Source organism: Anomaloglossus baeobatrachus, chromosome 7, assembly GCF_048569485.1.
Source record: "Anomaloglossus baeobatrachus isolate aAnoBae1 chromosome 7, aAnoBae1.hap1, whole genome shotgun sequence".
Taxonomy (NCBI): Eukaryota; Metazoa; Chordata; class Amphibia; order Anura; family Aromobatidae; genus Anomaloglossus; species Anomaloglossus baeobatrachus.
Window position 1 is genome coordinate 217,909,403 of NC_134359.1, and position 18,682 is coordinate 217,928,084.

Consider the following 18,682-nt stretch of genomic DNA (forward strand, 5'->3'; position numbering starts at 1 on the left):
TATCGCAGTCTGGGCTGATGGTTTTATGAGTGTTGTATCCTAGTCAGAGAAGCCCAACAAGTGAATATGAATATTGTGTTACTTATTGATTGCTGTTTAATTACTTCCAGTATTTTGTCTCTTGTACCCCATTAGCCATATCGAATTTTTAACACCTGGCTTGGGGACCCCTCCAAAACCCTGTTATTAGCTGAAGTTCTAAACGTCATTAAGCGTGAAGACCTCTTAAACAACGCTGTCCAAGCAGGAAAAGCTCTTCTAGATGGACTTCTAGATTTCCAGGTGAGCATTCTCTGCAAAATTCTTTTACATCTATTTAATTTTAAAGGTTTTGCTTACTTTTAAGTGGGTTGTTTCAGGAAAAAGGTGTGTCAGACACTTTGCTCTCATAATCTCACATAGCTCTGTAGTGAGATCAGAACTAACCAGAGTACAGCAGAAGTAAATTTGCCTCATTATAAGTACAAACCTATTTGTAACTGCATCTTTCCTCTTACAGTGTTTGAGCCTCCATCTCCCAGGCAGCCATTTGGGGAGATGGTGGGGGGTGCGGCGACTAACAGTAGTGTGAGAGGACAACTGCTAATGTGCTGAGAGAAGGTTCATCTTTGCCGTTCTGTGTTTGTTATAATCGGGCACAGCTCTGCAGCAAAGCTTCCAGCACTTTGAGAAAACAATGTTGCTAGAAATGTTTGTAATGAAAAAACAAAAAAATGAGCCAGAGAATAACTGCAGAGGGGAGCAAATGCTGGGCCGACAGGGCTCTGCTCTACTTCAACAGACTGAGCCTGTGTTAGTGATCCGCCTCAGACTGGGGATGCGACACTTGTCGGCCTTCAGGGGAGCGTTCACCTCCACGCAGCCGGTCACCATCGCAGATTTGAGAAGGCAACACATCACACAGCGGGTATCTTTACAAAACCACATGGAACAGTTGTTCCATGCTGGCGCTGTTCCCTGGGGTACTTTTTCTGCCTTGCCCTCGCCTTGGCTAGCCTTCTAGCAGCCGAGCTCAAGCCTCTACTTGACTGTGCTCTTGTCTCCGTGGCTACCCGTGTCCAGACACTACCTCAGAGAGCTTCACTAGGCCCGTCCCAAGGTGAGCTGTAGGCTCCGGATACACGGAGGATACCTCTGGGTTCCCGGACGAACCCAAGTTACCAAGCACCGTCCACACACCAGGAACCCCTCTGCAGAACTACCTTCTCTCAGGCCTATCTTTCTAGCCAACCCTCTGGCTCCCTATTACCTCAGGAACCAGGAAGTACCTACTACACTATGCATATAATATGCATCTGACATCTTACATTTAAATGGGACCTGTCAGGTGCAATATGCACCCAGAACCATGAGCAGCTCTGAGTGCATATTGCTAATCCCTGCCTAACCGTCCATATATACACTAGCATAGATAAAGGGATATTTAGAAAAAGTATTTTTATTGAGGCCAAGGACTAGTCGAAAGGGCGTGAGTTCCCTTGGCTAGTCGGCCCCATTAGCATGTTAGTACGCTCACAGGGGCGTGCTAAACATGCTAATAAATGTGCAGCGCCGCCGCTCATACCTCAATCTTGATGCTGGCCGGCAGAGGATGGATGCGCTCTGCGCATGATCCAGAGTCCCATGGACCTCTGGTCATGCGCACTGTACCTCACTGAAGCCAGGAAGCTTACACCCGGCATCAATTTAGTGTGCATTATCGGAAGTCCAGTGGACTCCTCATCATGTGCAGTGCCCATCCATCCTCCTCCGGCCGCCATGAAGAGTCAGGGATGTGCGGCGAAGCTGCGCATTCATTAGCATGTTAACACGCCCCTATGGGCATACTAACATGCTAAGGGGGCTGACTAGCCAAGAGAACTAACGCCCTTGTGACTAGTCCCTGGCCTCATTAGCATATAAGAAACTATCTTTAGAAATACTTTTTTTTTTTTTTAAAGATCTCTTTATCTATACTAGTATATACAGGGACAGTTAAGCAGGGATTAGCAATATGCACCCAGAACTGCTCGTGATTCTGGGTTCATACAGGAGCTGACAGGTTCCCTTTAACCATCATAGGAGTGGGATAATCTGACCACCTCCAACACAATAGTAAAGGCAACTCCACACTTGGCAATTTGCCAGACAAAACGCAACAGAAAAACACATTAATGAGAATTTACCCTATAGTGTGTAAATAATAGCAGTACATGTAAATAACATAAGGTACTTTGTTAACACTATTTGATCAGAAAGCGTAAACGCCATCTCGCTGCGACAAGGTGTACTCAGTTGCAGGGCTGTGGAGTCGGTAAGCCAAACCTCCGACTCCTCAATTTTCCTTGCTCCGACTCAGACTCCCACATATATTGCTTATATGTAAGTGAAAAATTTATTGTAGTACAATGTGAACATCAAACATTTAATCATGTTTATGATACAATAATCAAGATAGAACATAAAATTTATTGGAATACAACTTTAGAACACAAAAAACTGTAATAAATTCTAAATATGTACTACACTGTCATATAGATTAATTACATAGTTTTATAGATTAGTTATATATATATATATATATATAACTAATGTAAGTGGTAAAAAAACAGCTTTCAACAAAAATATACTAAACATTTGTGCAGTCTATGAATTTGTTCTAAGAAATAGAATTGCCTCCATCAGATATTCCTTCGCAGATGACCTAAAATCTGACCTAATAATTTTAAGGCTAGAGAACAACCTCTCTACAGTAACTTGGGTTGGAGGCAAAGCCGTAACCACGTGGGCAACATCTCTAACAATTTCCGGGTATAATGGAATTGCCTCATGCACAGTCAGTTTTGATGAACAGTTTAATTTTTCTATTTCTGTGAGAGCAAGTAAAATATGGTCAATCTGCTTACTATAGGAGATGGAGTGAAATCTTTTTCCTTATGGCAACGCTTTGCCTGTTCCAGGTCATCCAAATACTTTTCAAAGTTAAACTCATCTGATGAGGATGAAGATATGGCAGCAGTAGCACTGTCAGGACCCAAGTGCTCTTGCGCCTGGCAGTCCTGTAGCCGCTCATCCTAACTGCTACCTCAGTGAGAGCTTCTTTTCCTTTTAGTAAGCTGTTGATCATCAAGCAGTATACGATGACTTGGGTCTACATAAACAGCTGCCAGAAGAATTTTATTTTCCAATAGCTGTGTCTCTCTCCGTTTCATTGAAGCAGAAATACCATCTGCGAATAAACCTCCTCTTTGGGACAGGCAAAATAGCAAGTTCTTCCACTCTCTTATGAAAATGCCAGGAGTTAAATCCTCAGCTTGTAATTTTTTAGTCACGGTAAATGGGTGATTAAGCAATTCCTTCAATTCAGCCACCTGTGTCCATTGACCTTCATTTAGAATTACCTGACGGTTCGCCATATCTATAAGAAACTGTTTTAGTTCAAGCAATCTCTCAATCATTAAATAAGTGCTGCCCCATCGTGTGGCTTGATCGACATTGCCCCTTTCCCAACACGTCTCTTCAAGATGGAATCAATTTTAGGGGTTCTGGAGGCAATAACCAATTTCCTCACTTTTCCAATCAGATTTCCAGCATGTCCCTCTTGCAGACTCTCTCTTATTGCCAGCTGCAGCGTGTGCACAATACAGCGCATGTGATGAATATGAAAGTGTTTTGAAGCAGCTTCAACAAGATCATCTAAATTCTAAAGTATCATTTTGCTGTTCTTTCTGTTGTAATATCTGTTTGTTCTTGTTTGTTGTTGTTCTTCAGTTACATGATCAACACTGTGGCTCCATCTCACACATACTGAATCCTAAATTTTCTTCTAGCTGTTGTTCATTACTCTCATTCATCAGTTTAATTGTACTTATCATGTTTGAAGCATTGTCCATTATTTTCCTAATCTGCTTTTGCTATTGAAAACATTATTTATGAGCTCAAAAACCTTTCAGGTAATGTGGTTTTTTAAAAAGCTGATCTGCTTTTGCAGCTGAAAAACGTATCCTCAAAAAAACCGCTGTGTGTGAATGTAGCCTTAGATCAGGAATAGAACAACCATTTATAGGACATTCCATAACTTTCCCAAATTCCTATGAAAAAATATTCAGCACATTCTGCATTGAACTACTGTACACAATTTATTATATATTTTAGGAGTCGGTCCATTTTATACAGACTCCGACTCCACCAAAATGAACACAGACTCCAACTCCACAGCCCTGCTCAGTTGCACAGATAAAGGCTTGTCTGCTGAGGCCAGGCAGGGCGGTCATGTGGCAGAGTAACACGTCACCACCTCAGCACGGCAAATAGCGCCTGGAATGGCACACAGTGCCTATTGGTTTCTCTGCTGTATTCTTGGAATAGTTGCAGTTGCGCTGTATTCGCACTAATAAGATGGGTGTAATGATGAAGAATGATACTATTAGCGATATTAATGGTGAGAATTATTACACACGATACCTAATGTTCCTCCTCTGTTGAAACTTGGATAAAATCCACAATCTGCAGCTCGTGCCATAGAATTTTCTCTTTTTTTTTTTTATTTTAAGACCCTGGTTTTTTTTCTTTAGATTTATTGCTGCAGTAAGTGATTGTGCCTTGCGCAGCCTGCAGCCTCTTCCGCAGTGCCTGTTTACTTCCATTCAGAACCCTTCATAGTCCATTGAGCTGTAACAAAAACACGGTGCAGTCAGATAATGGCTTATTGATTTGTGTATTCTGGCCCTGCATTATACGACTTATAATCCGATGGTTGGCTTCCCTTTATGTGCTAGATACAAGCACATCTACTGCTGTCCTGTCTGCCATGAAGGATGGATTTCAAGGTGCCATAGTACCGGAGAATAGACGTTATAGCTTAGCATGTTCACAGATTGTCCTTTTCAACCTGGGAAGAGAAATTATACGTATATATAATGTACTATACTGTGCAAACGTTTTAGGCAGATGTGGAAAGTAAGAAAGTGGTAAAAATAAGTATATTAGCATATTTTTTCTCAATTAAAATTCAAAATGAACAAAAGAGAACTCTAAATCCATATTTGGTGTGACCACCCTTTATCCAATGCAATATCAAAGCATCAGTTCTTCAAGGCACACTTGCCCACAGTTTTTGAAGGAACTCAGAAGATCTAGCGTTGGCTCTCCAGATGTTTGGAACAACCTCCCTGCCGTGAATGTAGACTTTTGCAAATCCTCCTGTCTCTTCATGTAATCCCATAGAGACTATATGATGTTGAGATCAGGGGTCTGTGGGGTCAGATCATGACTTCCAGGACTCCTTGTTCTTCTTTACTTTGAATAGTACATTGTCTGTATGTTTGTGGGTGCTGACCTTTTACAAAGTAAATTTCAAGCCAATAAGTTGCCTCCCTGATAGTAGTGCATGATGGAGAAGTATCTTACTTTTTTTTTTTCCAACTGAGGACCCCATTAATCTTAACCAAATTCTGCTGCACTGAAGCTGCAAACTTGCAAGTAACCTCCCTTACACTTCACTGATACCCACAGACATTCATTATTGCACCGAACTCCAGCCCTTCAAATTCCCATTTGTTAAAGCTAATTTTTTCACATTTTGACTTATCCAGTGTAGAGCACCGGCTGCCTTTTTTCTGCACCCCAGTTCCTCTGTTTTTGTTCATATTTGAGTCACTTGACCTTTTTTCATATGGAAGGTACTTTTTTTGGCCTCAATTCTTCCATGCGGATCACTTTTGGCCAGATATCTTCAAACATTAGAGGGTTGTATCTGGGACCAACTTGTGCTGATGGCACTGATGGACATCTTCCTTTTTGAAGAGTACAGTGGAACCTTGGTTAACGAGAACAATCCGTTTTGGGAGTGTGCTTGTTAACCAAGTTGCTCGTTCAGCAAAGCAAGATTTCTCATAGGAAATCATTGCAATGCAGACAATTCGTTCCACAACTTGTTAAATGTCCCATCCTGGTCCCCTATTGTGCCATTCCACACACGTACAAACACGCATGCACACGCACATATTATGCTCACCTTACCTTCCATCACCAGTGTCCTGGGACTTGCTGTTTGCTAGTACGGGCTGTGTATCGGGTTACCATCACGACGAGGGAGGAACTTCCGCTGCCAGAGCGCTAACGTCAAAGGCAGGAGCCGCTTGCCTCTGATTGGCCAGCGCGCTGCCTCAGAGTAGCGTCTGACAGAGGAAGTTCCTGCCTCGTCGCTATGTTTGCTGATACACATCCTGGAGCGGTGAACTACGGGACCCAGGAGGCCGGCGATGGAACAGAAGGTACACACATTATGCTCACCTTACCTTCCGTTCCATCGCCGGCCTTCTGGGTCTTTTAGTTCACCGCGAGGATGACTTCCTCGTCGCGATGTGCCGGCGATGGAACGGAAGGTAAGGTGAGCATAATACTGTATGTGTGTTTGTGCGTGCTTGTGTGTGTTTGTGTGGACTGCAAGAGCGGGTCAGAGCGCGGTGGATGTATAGAACCGGAAGTGTGTGCGGTGAGTATTTTGCTCGTACAGCAAAGCTTTCTCGTAAAACGAGTTACAAATTTACAGAAAGCTTTGCTTGTTAAGCAAAATTCTCGTTAAGTGGGTTACTCGTTAAGCGAGGTTCCACTGTATTAATGCATGATGTGTCTTTCATCTGGTGTATCCTGTTTCCTTGGCTGACTACCACATCCATAGTCCTCAACATTGCACGTTTCTGAATGCTTCTTCAGAAGAACTTGAACCGCCGTATGCTTTGAAATCTTTTCTGGATGAAAGCTTACTGATGCAGTATAACATAAGATATTGATGATAATAATAATGCGTTCCTCATACTTCAGACTATAATCCTACTAAATCTCTTACACAAGTAAGTGTCCCTTGAGGAAGTGATGCTGTGTTGTTGTTTAAAAAACAAAGGGTGGTCACACTAAATATTGATTTGATTTATATTTCTCTCTTGTTCATTCAATTTTCATTTTGCCAATTGATAAAAATAAACTATTAATACTTATTTTTTAAAACACTTGTACTTGGCATCATTTTTTCCACATTTACCTATATTTGGCACATGCCTTGGCTGCTATCAATGAGGTTATTAATAGTGGTCTGCTATGCTGAATGCACTTGGGGAACCAAATTCTGAAGATCCACTGCTGACAGCTCAGTTTGAAATTGCTGATCAATGATGTCCCAGACGTTCTTGAAGGGAGGCAAGTCTGGTCATGCTGCAGGCCATGGTGGCACATTTAGGCCATGTAGGCTGCGCCATGAGCCACATGCAGCCTGGTGTTGTAAACTAGTTCCTGGAACACTTTGAAGACATACCATACTCTGGTTTCATGCCCAACCTAATATAACACTGCGCTATTAGTACCTGGAATAAACTTTAAAGGGGTCTGACTCCCATATATTACCACCTCACATCATAAGAAGACATTTATAACACATTGGGCTACAGACCACACATCTAGCTACAGAAACTCCCTTGACCTCACGCCATGGCTCTTAAAAGCCATAATGGTGCAGAGCAAAATGGCAATAGAGGTCTATGCTTTTTAACAATGGTTACCATTTTTGTTTTGAATGCAATGATAGCCAAAGAACGGTCTAGAGACCACATGGGCAACACCATGAAGAGGCCTTCACAAGGGATCATCACAGTGGTCCTAATTCTTGGTGGGGTGGCAAAGTGAGATTTGTCTAGTTTTTATTTTGGGTACTCTATCAGCTCTGTTACTTTGATTTGTTTGTAGAACAAGTGGTATGGCCATTCCTTTAAACTATTTTTCAATACAATTCCAACCTACATCCATGGACTGTAACGTCTCCTGACTTCTCTCCCTTCTAGCATGTCTGGGTTATCATTTGCTGGCAATTGCAATGAGAACTGCCAGTAGCACATCTTGATGATTTGTGTGCCCAAGTGCGTTCAACATGGCAGAACATTCCTCCAACAGCTATTAATAACTTGATTGCTCGCATGCCAAGGCATGTAAGTGCAAGCATATCTGCATGTAGCTTTGGTCTGCCTTCAGTGGTTAGCGGTGAGCTTTTGTCCGTAGGTATGAGCAATTGTGGAGGTCTTCAACCCCTTCATGACCAAGGACATACCAGTACATCCTAAATCATGTCAGGGTAATCACCGCTAGCTGCTGCGGTGAGCCGGCGGCGATCCCTGCACATATCTGCTGATTTGAACAGCAGGCATGGGTGGATCCGCAATCCTTAGATTGCGCTGTCAAAATGTGACAGCGCGATTTTAAATTGCCTTAAATCACCTTTACCCACCGCCATAGGAGGCCCTGTGACACGATCACGGAGAGTTGATGGTAGCAACGGGTCATATGATGACTCCTGTCACTATCATGACATATTTCCTACCCGACCTGACAGAGCACCGGCTCTAACAGAAACGCTGCATTTTTGATGATCAGAGCTGGGCAGCTTTGATGACCAGAAATGAACAAACGATCACACTGCTGATTATAGTCCCCTAGGGGGACTAGTAAAATAAAAAAAGTTTTAAAAAAATAAAAAAAGTAAACGTTCAAATCACCCCCTGATTCGCACCATTGAAAATTAAACAATAAAGAAAAATATTTATACACATATTTGGTATCGCTGAATTCAGAAATGAACAATATATAAAATCAATTAACCTGATCGGTAAACGACATAGCGGCAAAAATATTCCAAACACCAAAATTACATTTTTTGGTTGTTGCAAATTTTGCGCAAAATGCAATAATGGGCGATCAAAACGTATCATCTGTGCAAAAATGGTTCCATTAAAAACTTCAAAACATGTAGAAAAACCAACCAGCACCATAACAGGAATCCAATCAGAGGAAGATAGATAAAAAAGTTTTCGTTTTATTTAGATCATGTTAAAAATACATAGAAAAATTAAAAAACATGACCAAAACCTGACATGTTTTGGACCCTGAAACATGGTCCTTACTCGTACCTATGAGTAAGGACCATGTTTCAGGGTCCGAAACTTGTCAGGTTTTGGTCATCTTTTTTAATTTTTGCATGTATTTTTAACATTATGATTTAAATAAAACTATCTTCCTGGTTGAATTCCTGTTATGGTGCTGGATACTTTTTGTACATGTTTTGACGTTCGTTCCCCTAGGCCTCCAATCCTGGTAATCCTCCATGCATCAAAAAACTTTTGACATTCAAGGCATACAACGGTAGGCTGAAAACTTTTTTGCTTTTTACCATTAAAATTGTCAGCTCAAGACGCAAAAAATAAGCAGTCACTGATCCATAAATCCCAAAAAATGAGCATGCTATGCGTCACGGAAAATGGCGCAAAAGTGCGCCACTTTTTTTTGGACAAACTTCTGAATTTTTTTTTAACTCCTTAGATAAAAGTAAACTTATAAATGACTTGAGGCATCACAGTGACACATCATTTTCACAATATAGTGAACACGGTAAATAAAATACCCCAAAAACAATCGTGCAGGCGCACTTTATTTTGCAATTTTTTCGCGCTTGGAATTTTTTTGCAGTTTTCCAGTACACTACATGGTAAAACTTATGGTTTCATTTAAAAGTACAACTTGTTTTGCAAAAAACAAGCCCTCATATGGCAAGATTGACGGAAAAATAAAAAAGTTACGGCTTTTGGAAGAAGGGGAGCAAAAACCGAAAAATCGTCCGGGGGTTAAGGGGTTAAACTTGAGCTCTATCCTGCAAAATTGCAAAAGATGTTCTTCAGCAGCACAATTGTAAACCCCAGCTATAAACAGAACTGTTCACAAAACGTTTTTGCAGCAGGAGGATGTGGTGATCTGTTTGTAGGCCACCTCTGTTCTGTCACCTGCGCTATGTATGTACATGGGGTGGTTACTTCTTTAAAGTTACTCAAATATTACTTTCATGATTTTTTCATTCTACAGATTTTAGGTGGCTTTTTTCAGTTTCCCACTTTATCAACAATGAAATTAATTTGATGCATAGAACTGTAATCTGTATATTTTTGGTGTTAACCCTATCAACAATTCGTGCAAATTAATGTGAAATGTCTATATATTTACAGTCCCGCTATCCGCATCTCGTGAGCCGAGCCAGAGGCAGAGGGACGTTCTGCTCGTTTGATGCTCCAAATGATGCCACTCGATCAAAGTTAATAGCCAATGCAAGAAACAAAGGTAACACAGCCTATGTTAGATTAAAAAAGCTGGATTATGTTAGAAGCAAAAAAAATGTATATTTTTTATTTTTAATCTAACATAATCCAGCTTTTTTAAAGGGACCTGTTTCCATGAAAATGCAGTCCAATCTGCAGGCACTTTATATTAATTTATTCAGCATTCCCTGCTCTATTATATAGTTTTGTGAGAAAACCTTCAGAATAAGCTGTGATTTAATCATGTGAACCTCTGCTCTTTCTGGGATTTTCGGTCCGGTGGGCGGTCCCATCTGTGATTGACAGCTCCTTCTGTATACACTCTTATAAAAAGAAATCTGTTAATAGCTGATAGGACCGCCTAGTGGACCAAAAATCCCAGAAAGACCAGAGGTTTAAAGGGAATCTGTCAGTGAGATCAACACTCCTAATCCTTCTATATGGGCAAGTAGGTCATAGGAAGCTCAATAAAGTGATGCCTTGAGATCTGCAATCTGATGTGTATTCTACAGAAATGCATGTTTTACTTGTATGTCAATTATCTGTTGCAGGCTATAGGCGGGACAGAGGTCTCCCTGAGAATAAGTCTTCGGAGATTATTTTTACTAAAATGGGAAGTTACCAGTGGAAACATGTAACTAACACAGAACAGTAGAACTGAACTTTGTCTTATTACAAATACATTTGCTGCAGCTCTCACAGCTCTGCTGTATTGCACTAATATCGCAATACTGGCTGCCTGTGAGATGGAGGCTGAAGCTGAGAGGAGCCTGCAGATGTGTTAGTTGTAATCACACACAGCTCTGCAGTGAGATCAGGAGGGCATAGAGCGGTTGTCACATATCACACTGAAAATGTTGGTATCCATTACACATCACACTGGTAATGATCCTTTTAATTTAAAATAATCTTTGGAGGCAGATTCTTATGTAGATCAGTGTCTGGCCCATAGCCTGGAACAGCTCATTTACATATAAAAAAAATGTGGATTTTCCAGGAATAAGACATCAGATCTCCGATATCAAGGCATCATTGATTTCAGCTTCCTATGACCTACATGCCCATATAGATGGATTAGAAGGGTTGGTCTTACTGCTAGCTTCCCTGTGCATAATGAAAACGCACAGATACCCGGAATTGATGGATCCAACCAAACAAAGAAAAAAAATCAAAAACCCCAGTTTGGGCCCAGAATTAATCCCAGATATGCGGCCAGACGCCAGTCCCCATTTAAGTCTATGCTGACCTGAATCAGGCTTTTTATATTGGTGGTGGAAAGGGCTAGGGGGATTAGAGCAGGTGCGTTATACTTACCAGTCTCCCGAACGGATGTAAAGCTACTTCCGGGGTCGCTCATTATCCTTCATTCATATGAAGTGCTTCCCCCGCAAACCAGGTCCTTGTGTCTGTGATTGACTGCAGTCAAACCACACCACCACCCTGTGTGACCGAGTGTCTGACTGCAACCAATCGCACACAGTCTGTGTCCCTATAGTAGTATAAAAATAAATACAAAAAGTAACACAAGGTCCCTCCATATTATGATACCCAGCACAGATAAAGCATACAGCTACAGGCTGCAGCCCCAGCTGTGTGATTATCTTGGCTGTGTATCAAAATAAGAGGACCGGCATTCAGCTTTTTTAAAAAAAAAATGTAAATCATTAAAAAAAAAAGCGGTGTGTGGTTCCCCACAGTATTGATACTCAGCCATGACAAAGCTGGGAGCTGGTATTCTCAGGCTGGGGAGGCCAATGGTTATTGACCTACCCCTCCACCTAAAAATAGCAGCCTGTAGCTGCCCCAGAATTTTTTTTTTTTTTTTAAAGAATTTCCTTTAATGGTGGTGTCCATACTTTATATGAGGAAAACCTCAACAAGGTCCCTTTAAAGTCTGTGATGGAAGGAGCGTGGAGTGCCTTTCAGCCCATAGTAAAGTGTGCATATGTGTATACGTTATGTACATCCGATACAGAACATGCTGATTGTATTTATATCTTTTTAGGCGTTGTGCTCGGAGGTTGTGGAGATCGGTCCATTCGGTTCAGACCAACCCTGGTTTTCAAGGAGCACCACGCACACTTGTTCTTAAACATCTTCAATGACATCTTGGCAGATTTGAAGTAGATTTATATTCAGCTTTCTTGCCTTAGTCCAAAAGAAGGAAGAGGTCACAAAATAAGTTCTGTCTATTAATCTCTACTACCATATACGCACAGTTCAGGTCTCACTACAATGGATGGAGATTACTTTTGCTGTCAAGCCAAAACCGTGTCTCCATAAAAAGCAGTTTTAACGTGCCACAATATATATTTTCATAGAAAAATTTTACTTTTTTTTTTTTGTGTACACTTTGCTGTGTTCAGGGATGTTATGAAATCTTAATATTGTTAATTATGGAACACTCAGACTGTGAAATGAATACTAATACTTTAAATGTCCGATCTGTGTTTGTGTCGTCTTGTATTAATAATAAGGAATTTTTGGGCCTTTCTTATCCCATGTAATGTCGCCACAATGTGAGCATTTTGTGAGATAAATTCCCTACACTGTTAATAGTTTGAAGATAATATAGCTGTCTACTAAATGAATACCGCCATACAGCCTGATGTTTAAGATAATCGAGGTCCGCTATGGATATAACGGCTCTTTCTGCATGTGATATTGTACATAGATATTTCGTAGGTTTTAGGTATAATATCAGAAATATTTCTAGAGGTGATACCATATACTACTTCTTAAGGAGCACTTTTTTTTGTACAAAGATCACACTGAGCCATGTATACAGATCCATTTAAGTAGCATTGTAGAATTCGGTCAATGGGCAGGAGATTGTGGGACAATTGGAAATGTTCTCATTTCATATGATCTAAAACAAACCATTTATCCTCGTGTCATCTGCTGTTAAAGGGAACCTGGCAGAGGCCATGTCTGTCTCCAAATGCTATGGCATGATTAAAAGACGCCCCATGAGACTAGTCCCGCTTCATTGGCATATACGACGCTGCAGATCAAATGTTGAATAACACAAATGTGCATCCAATCTGCTATAGTAGCAATTGGGTAAAGTCAGGGGACCTAACAGGAGCCCTTTAAAACAGAACTATACGTATCTTCTATGTCACAGAGGTGGCTGTTGGGCTATCACATTAGTTTTTCTGTGCTCTAGATTTTAAGCACATGTTCCCTAGGTGCATACAGTGCTCAGCATAAATGAGTACACCCCTTTTGAAAAGTAAGATTTGAATCTCTCTCTCCATGCAAGAAGAATGTCCAAAATTTTAGCGAAAATGTTTAACCCATAATATGACAGTAAAGTTAAATCTGTTACCCTTGTGAGTTATTCATATGGGCATATAAGTTGTATACAGTTGAAGTTTCTCATACCTGCATGCCTCCTGGATGATGGTTTGTTCAGTAAAATAATCTTTGATAGATCTTTGAACTTCCAGGCTATGGGGATAAGCTGCCAAGAAGATAAGACTGCCTGCAGTCTTCATTATACAAGATTTCTCCTCCCCCTTCTCTTCAGTGTTATGATTACAAGTGCACAGCTGGAAATCCCACGCCTGCACATTCTGCCTGCCGCCCTTCCTAGGCACTGTCGTGCCCTTCTGTGGCTACTGTCATCAATTTTGATGTGTGCAGGTGCCAGAGTTTTAATTGTCGCATTAGAAACCACAGAAGCGAGGAACAGGGTAAGGCAGAGACATCAGGCAGGATGCACAGGCATTGGATTTCTAGCCACACACCTGACGTCACAAACACTGAAGAGAAGAGAAGGAAAGATCTTGTACAATGAATCTGGAGGTAGTCTTATCTTCCAGGCAGGCCTGAAAGATTAAAATTCAGCTTTTATAGCTTTGAACAAGCCATCATCCAGCAGAAGGTATACAGTTATGACTAATTTCACCTGTATGCCCATATTAACTTAAAAAGCTCGAAAGATCGACAGATTCCCTTTAATATAACTTTCATTATGAAAGCTATGCTGATCTTCTTGCAGCCTTAACCTTGTGTGTAAATAAATTATATTTTCTCTAGGTTTTGTTACATTTCTCTTCCATGTGGTGCCATTGTGGACAGTTAAAATGGGAGGGGTTTTCTTTAAGTAATATGCTTTTATTGTCAACTATCTCCTAGACACCTTTTTATGAATAATTAGCCTTACCTGTGCTTGAATTTTTGTTAAATAGAATTTTGTCGTCTAAACTTTAGCTTTGCTTTTAAGACTTTCATTTTTGCAATATGGCTTGAATTAATTTGTTAGGAAAATGCATTTCTTGGGTGTGCAAAATAAATCTAGTTTGCAATCAATGGCCACATTTGTGGAACCATTTGGCATGCCATAGAAAGTTTTGATTCTTAAAGGTAGTCTGACCAATCTGTTAGGCTGTACTTATTTATGCTAAGCACTGTATATACTTTTAGATTTTCTAATGGAAAATCTGCTATGCCTTCCATGACCCAGTATTCTGGCTGAGATTTGACGAAATCTCATTTCCATACTTTGGAGAAAGTGAGTAGTGTAAATTAACTGGTGTTATGGACATGAACTCCATCCCATGTCAGTTTATGCAGCAACCCCTTAGCTCTGAACATTTGTGGCCCCTTTTTCCTGACCATTCCTACTGATCCTCCACCACAATCATATAATTAGAGACCATTTGTGTGACAAGTAGTGGTCTGAACCCATCACTATGTGAGCATGCATCCTCCAGGACAACCGGACTATAAAAAAAATTTCTAAGCATGGACTTGCCAAATCTAATGTCAGGGATCGAGATGAGCGGCCCCATGGAAGTTTGGTTCGGCGGGTTCAGCTGGACTTTAGATAAGGTTCTATTTGGGACCCGGACTTGACCTGAACCCCAATGGAAGTCACAAATTGGGCAGTTCGGGTTTCCATCTATATGCAGCCAGCCATAAACTGAACACTTCCGGGGGCAGGTGGACATGATTTTTACTTTTTTTTTTTTTTGGTGCACACTACGTCCAATCACGTTTTGGTTACCCCCAGTGCAAGCCAATCAAACACTGCAAGCAGACCGCACTGGGGTGAGCACTCATGCAAACATCTCTGTGCTCAGGTACGGTTTGCATACGTAAAGCACCCGAACTGTGTGAGTTTTTTGTAGTCTGTGTTTGTTTGGTATGGACACCTAACCTTAGGTTCGCTCATCTCTAGTCAGGGATCCAATTACTGACAAACATGTTATAAAATGCAAAACCCTAATTTTCTCTCCTCGTTGGTATTAACATAAACCAAGAAAGTCCCTTTAAAAATGTTCTTCAGTGAAAACAAATTATCGCCTCTCAATGGAATTGGTGATAACTTATTGATCAGTTGTCAGAATGGGGGACTTGTATCAGTCAGAATAGAGCAGCAGTGCTCATGCTTTACCACAGCTCCTTTTAATACCTTTTGGGTCTTATTCCCGCAGCCCAAGCTGCGATTAAGCATGAGCAGTGCCGGTCTATTGTGACTTGGATGAAAGCTCCTTGGTATGCCGATCAGTGCGGGTCCTAGGGGTTGACCAATCAATAAGTTATCACCCATTCGATGGATAGATAGCTCATTTTCACCGGAGGACCCCCCCCCCCCCTTTCAGGCATCATCGCGTCCCATGTTATGTAATGTCGTACGTTCAATACACCGGCGGCATAATCAGACGTCTAAGATCATGGATGTCTATATGGTCTTAAAATCGCCATTTAAAGAAAAGGCACAAATACAAGTATTTTGTTTGTCTTTAGAAAACCTGCAATGTAAGCCATAAGTTTCAAGACATTGTATACAGCACATCCAATCCTAACAGGCCCATAGAAATAAATGGGAAGGGATGAGATTTCTGCATTTGACATTGATTCTAGTGCATGTACTGTCTTATTGTGACGGCCCACGGTTCCTGTACTTTTCATTCAGTTGATGGCAGATCTACACTACTCCTAAACTACCTTTTCCTAAAACAATCCACCTTTTTTATATACTACTAGTGTAAGGATACCAGTAATTGCCAGTATTCTATTCCCCATGATTAACGTGTATGTAGCATGTTCAAGGCTTGTAATGAATGCGGATTTATATACAAGTAATTACTGTGCTTTTTGTTTTTTGGAGATAACTAATGTATATAACATTTTTACACTTAGGAGCCCGTGTTTTTCTGTACGCAAAATATCAAGGAAATTTTAACCCTGTTGACACAAGACTGATTTTATTAGGTGCTTATAAAAGCAAGTGAGCCGTTTACAGTGTACTAATAGTGCCAAACATGTTAAGACTAACTGCACTTCCGTGTTCATGTCCAGAAATATGTGGATTTAACTGCTTTGTGTGTTAATCGGTAAGAAATAAAATGTATTTGTAAGTTTATTATCCTGGTTGTCCGTTTATTTCAAACTAGAAAGAAATTGATGAAATAAAACGACAGCATTAGGCAATTATATGACAACTTACCAATATACTGTACCTTGATGATCAAAACTGCAACAATTGCCTGATTTCAGTCCCCATAAACTTTAATCTGTGGTTCTCCGACATGAGACCGGAGCCGCTTCCCTTTCTAGGTTATAACACCCAGCTTTATTAGCTAAGCCAGCCTCCTTCCTTCTTGGGCTCGGAATCTCACATTTTGATAGAGGAGGAGGGATCTGGTCTAATGACCTGTTCTTTAAGCTGAAACGCGTAGGATAGTATACTGATCAAGTTAGTTTGCCATTTTTAATTGACATGATTCTGGATTTGGTTAGAAGCATACATTCGCAGAAGACAAGACAGCAAAGCAGAAGAGAGAAAGTCCTTATTTAGAGGAAGACACATTGCACAGTAAGCAGGTCCGCCTTACTGAATACCTGTGTCCTCAGATTTAAAGACACTGTCAGCACAAAATGACTGTTCAAGCCCAGTATAGGTGCTCGTGTATCATAGAGGGGCTAATCAGTTTTTCCCTCCCTCTTCCTTGATTGATAACTCTGGCTTCTTAACCTACAAAAAGCAGGTGGGACTCTGTCAACACAGTGACTGCTCAAAGTACAGGCGCTCGTGCATCATGGTACAACCAGACATTTAAATTCACCTTCCCACCTGCTTGGTATCCCTCTATCGTGACTCCCCCCCACCCCCACCATCATATAGCGGTACGTAGAAGGAAAACATGCAGATACTTTGGTTAAATAGTCATTTTGTGCTGAGAGATCCCCTTTAAGTCCATCAGTACAACAGATGACTGGTGATCCACAGAGGCTGTTTGGGCACAGTGAAGAATGGGGTAACTAGAGTGGCATTCATTTCACTGTAGTGAAAGCCGCACATTGTGGAGTATCGGCGCTTAGTATGGGCAATATCTGAACTCTCAGCAAAAGGTGAGGACAGGGGAGCATGGCTCCAGGGTTTACTCTTCCGCCAGCCATTGACCAGAACGCAACATGCTTAGAATGTGAGTGACTTTTGATATTACCATCCACACAACATTCTGCCACCGTGTGCAATGACTGAGGGGGGAAAAAAAACAAAACATTGTTCTGTTCACACATGCTATACTCACTTTGTCCATAGGATATTCATAGACGCTTACCCAACAGGTTGCATTGGTAGAATGTACACCATTATGGCAGACCCATCAGCTTCTAAGGTTATTCGCCTTCTCTTTCAATGACACGAGGTCAATGGTTAGGGCTACATACATCTGGACTTCAGTATGCCCTGCTTCTCTTTTCTATATAGAATACATGCTGTTCTAAGAGCATCCCATAAACTAAAAAATCTTCCCAATCCACAAATTAACCCAATGATCCTGAATCCTCCTGACAGCAACACAATGGGGTTTTTTTTCAATTAGAAAAAAATAAAGATCAAGAATTGTCTAAAGCTTGAAAAAGGAAAAAAAAAAAGTATATTTGGGCCCACTCGGCCTTGGGTGCAGTGACTGCAGATCTTTTGCTTTCCTACTTCATTTCTTTCATATTCAAAGAGCTCCTCTTACGACACTAAAGGGTTATCCAAGAAGTTATTGTTTTTCAAACGCCCTGCAGTCTGAGTATTCTATGAGTAACCCAGCCAAGCTTTCACATCCCCATGGGCTAATTTCTGGTTCCAGCTCCTCCATATTGAGAGTCTTTGCTTAGTTTGAACTGGCCGGTCCCTCAATATTGCTCATGTGACCTCTGGAGTAGCAATGGTTTGTGGGAAAAGTAGTTTACAGACTTCATGCTGTCCCCATTCAGATCTCATGAGCTACTCAAATAACCACTGTGTGATCTGCTAATGGTCCTTGGGGCAGGGCTGACAGGAGACGACATGGTGCTGTGCATGGTTTGTGTTATTACATCAATTCATGTCATTCTTATCTGTCCCCATCACCCTGTGTAAAGGTTTACTATCCTCCAATTCTGTATGTGATTCTGATATATTTCCCCTATATGTCCTCTTCTGGCTCCAAATCTTGAGAAGAGGAAAACTGTTCCTCCTTCTACAGCAGTAGGTACACAACACACACAACCATATTGTACTGTGAGGAAGGTACAATCACATATGCACCATCGTCCTGCACAGTAAGTAAAGGATGCTCATT

General features: G+C 41.1%; 1 protein-coding gene across 2 annotated transcripts in view; it reads left to right on the forward strand.

Annotated features, from left to right (window-relative positions):
* LOC142245289 (4-aminobutyrate aminotransferase, mitochondrial-like) overlaps positions 1-16,485 on the forward strand; it is a 192,724-nt gene extending 176,239 nt beyond the window's left edge. For both annotated transcript variants that reach the window (XM_075317899.1, XM_075317900.1), the window contains exons 14-16: positions 136-282; positions 10,020-10,131; positions 12,115-16,485. In XM_075317899.1, coding sequence (XP_075174014.1) covers positions 136-282; positions 10,020-10,131; positions 12,115-12,236 — 381 coding nt within the window. In that variant the 3' untranslated portion in view covers positions 12,237-16,485. The remainder of the gene's footprint in view (positions 1-135; positions 283-10,019; positions 10,132-12,114) is intronic.
* Positions 16,486-18,682: the final 2,197 nt, after the last annotated feature.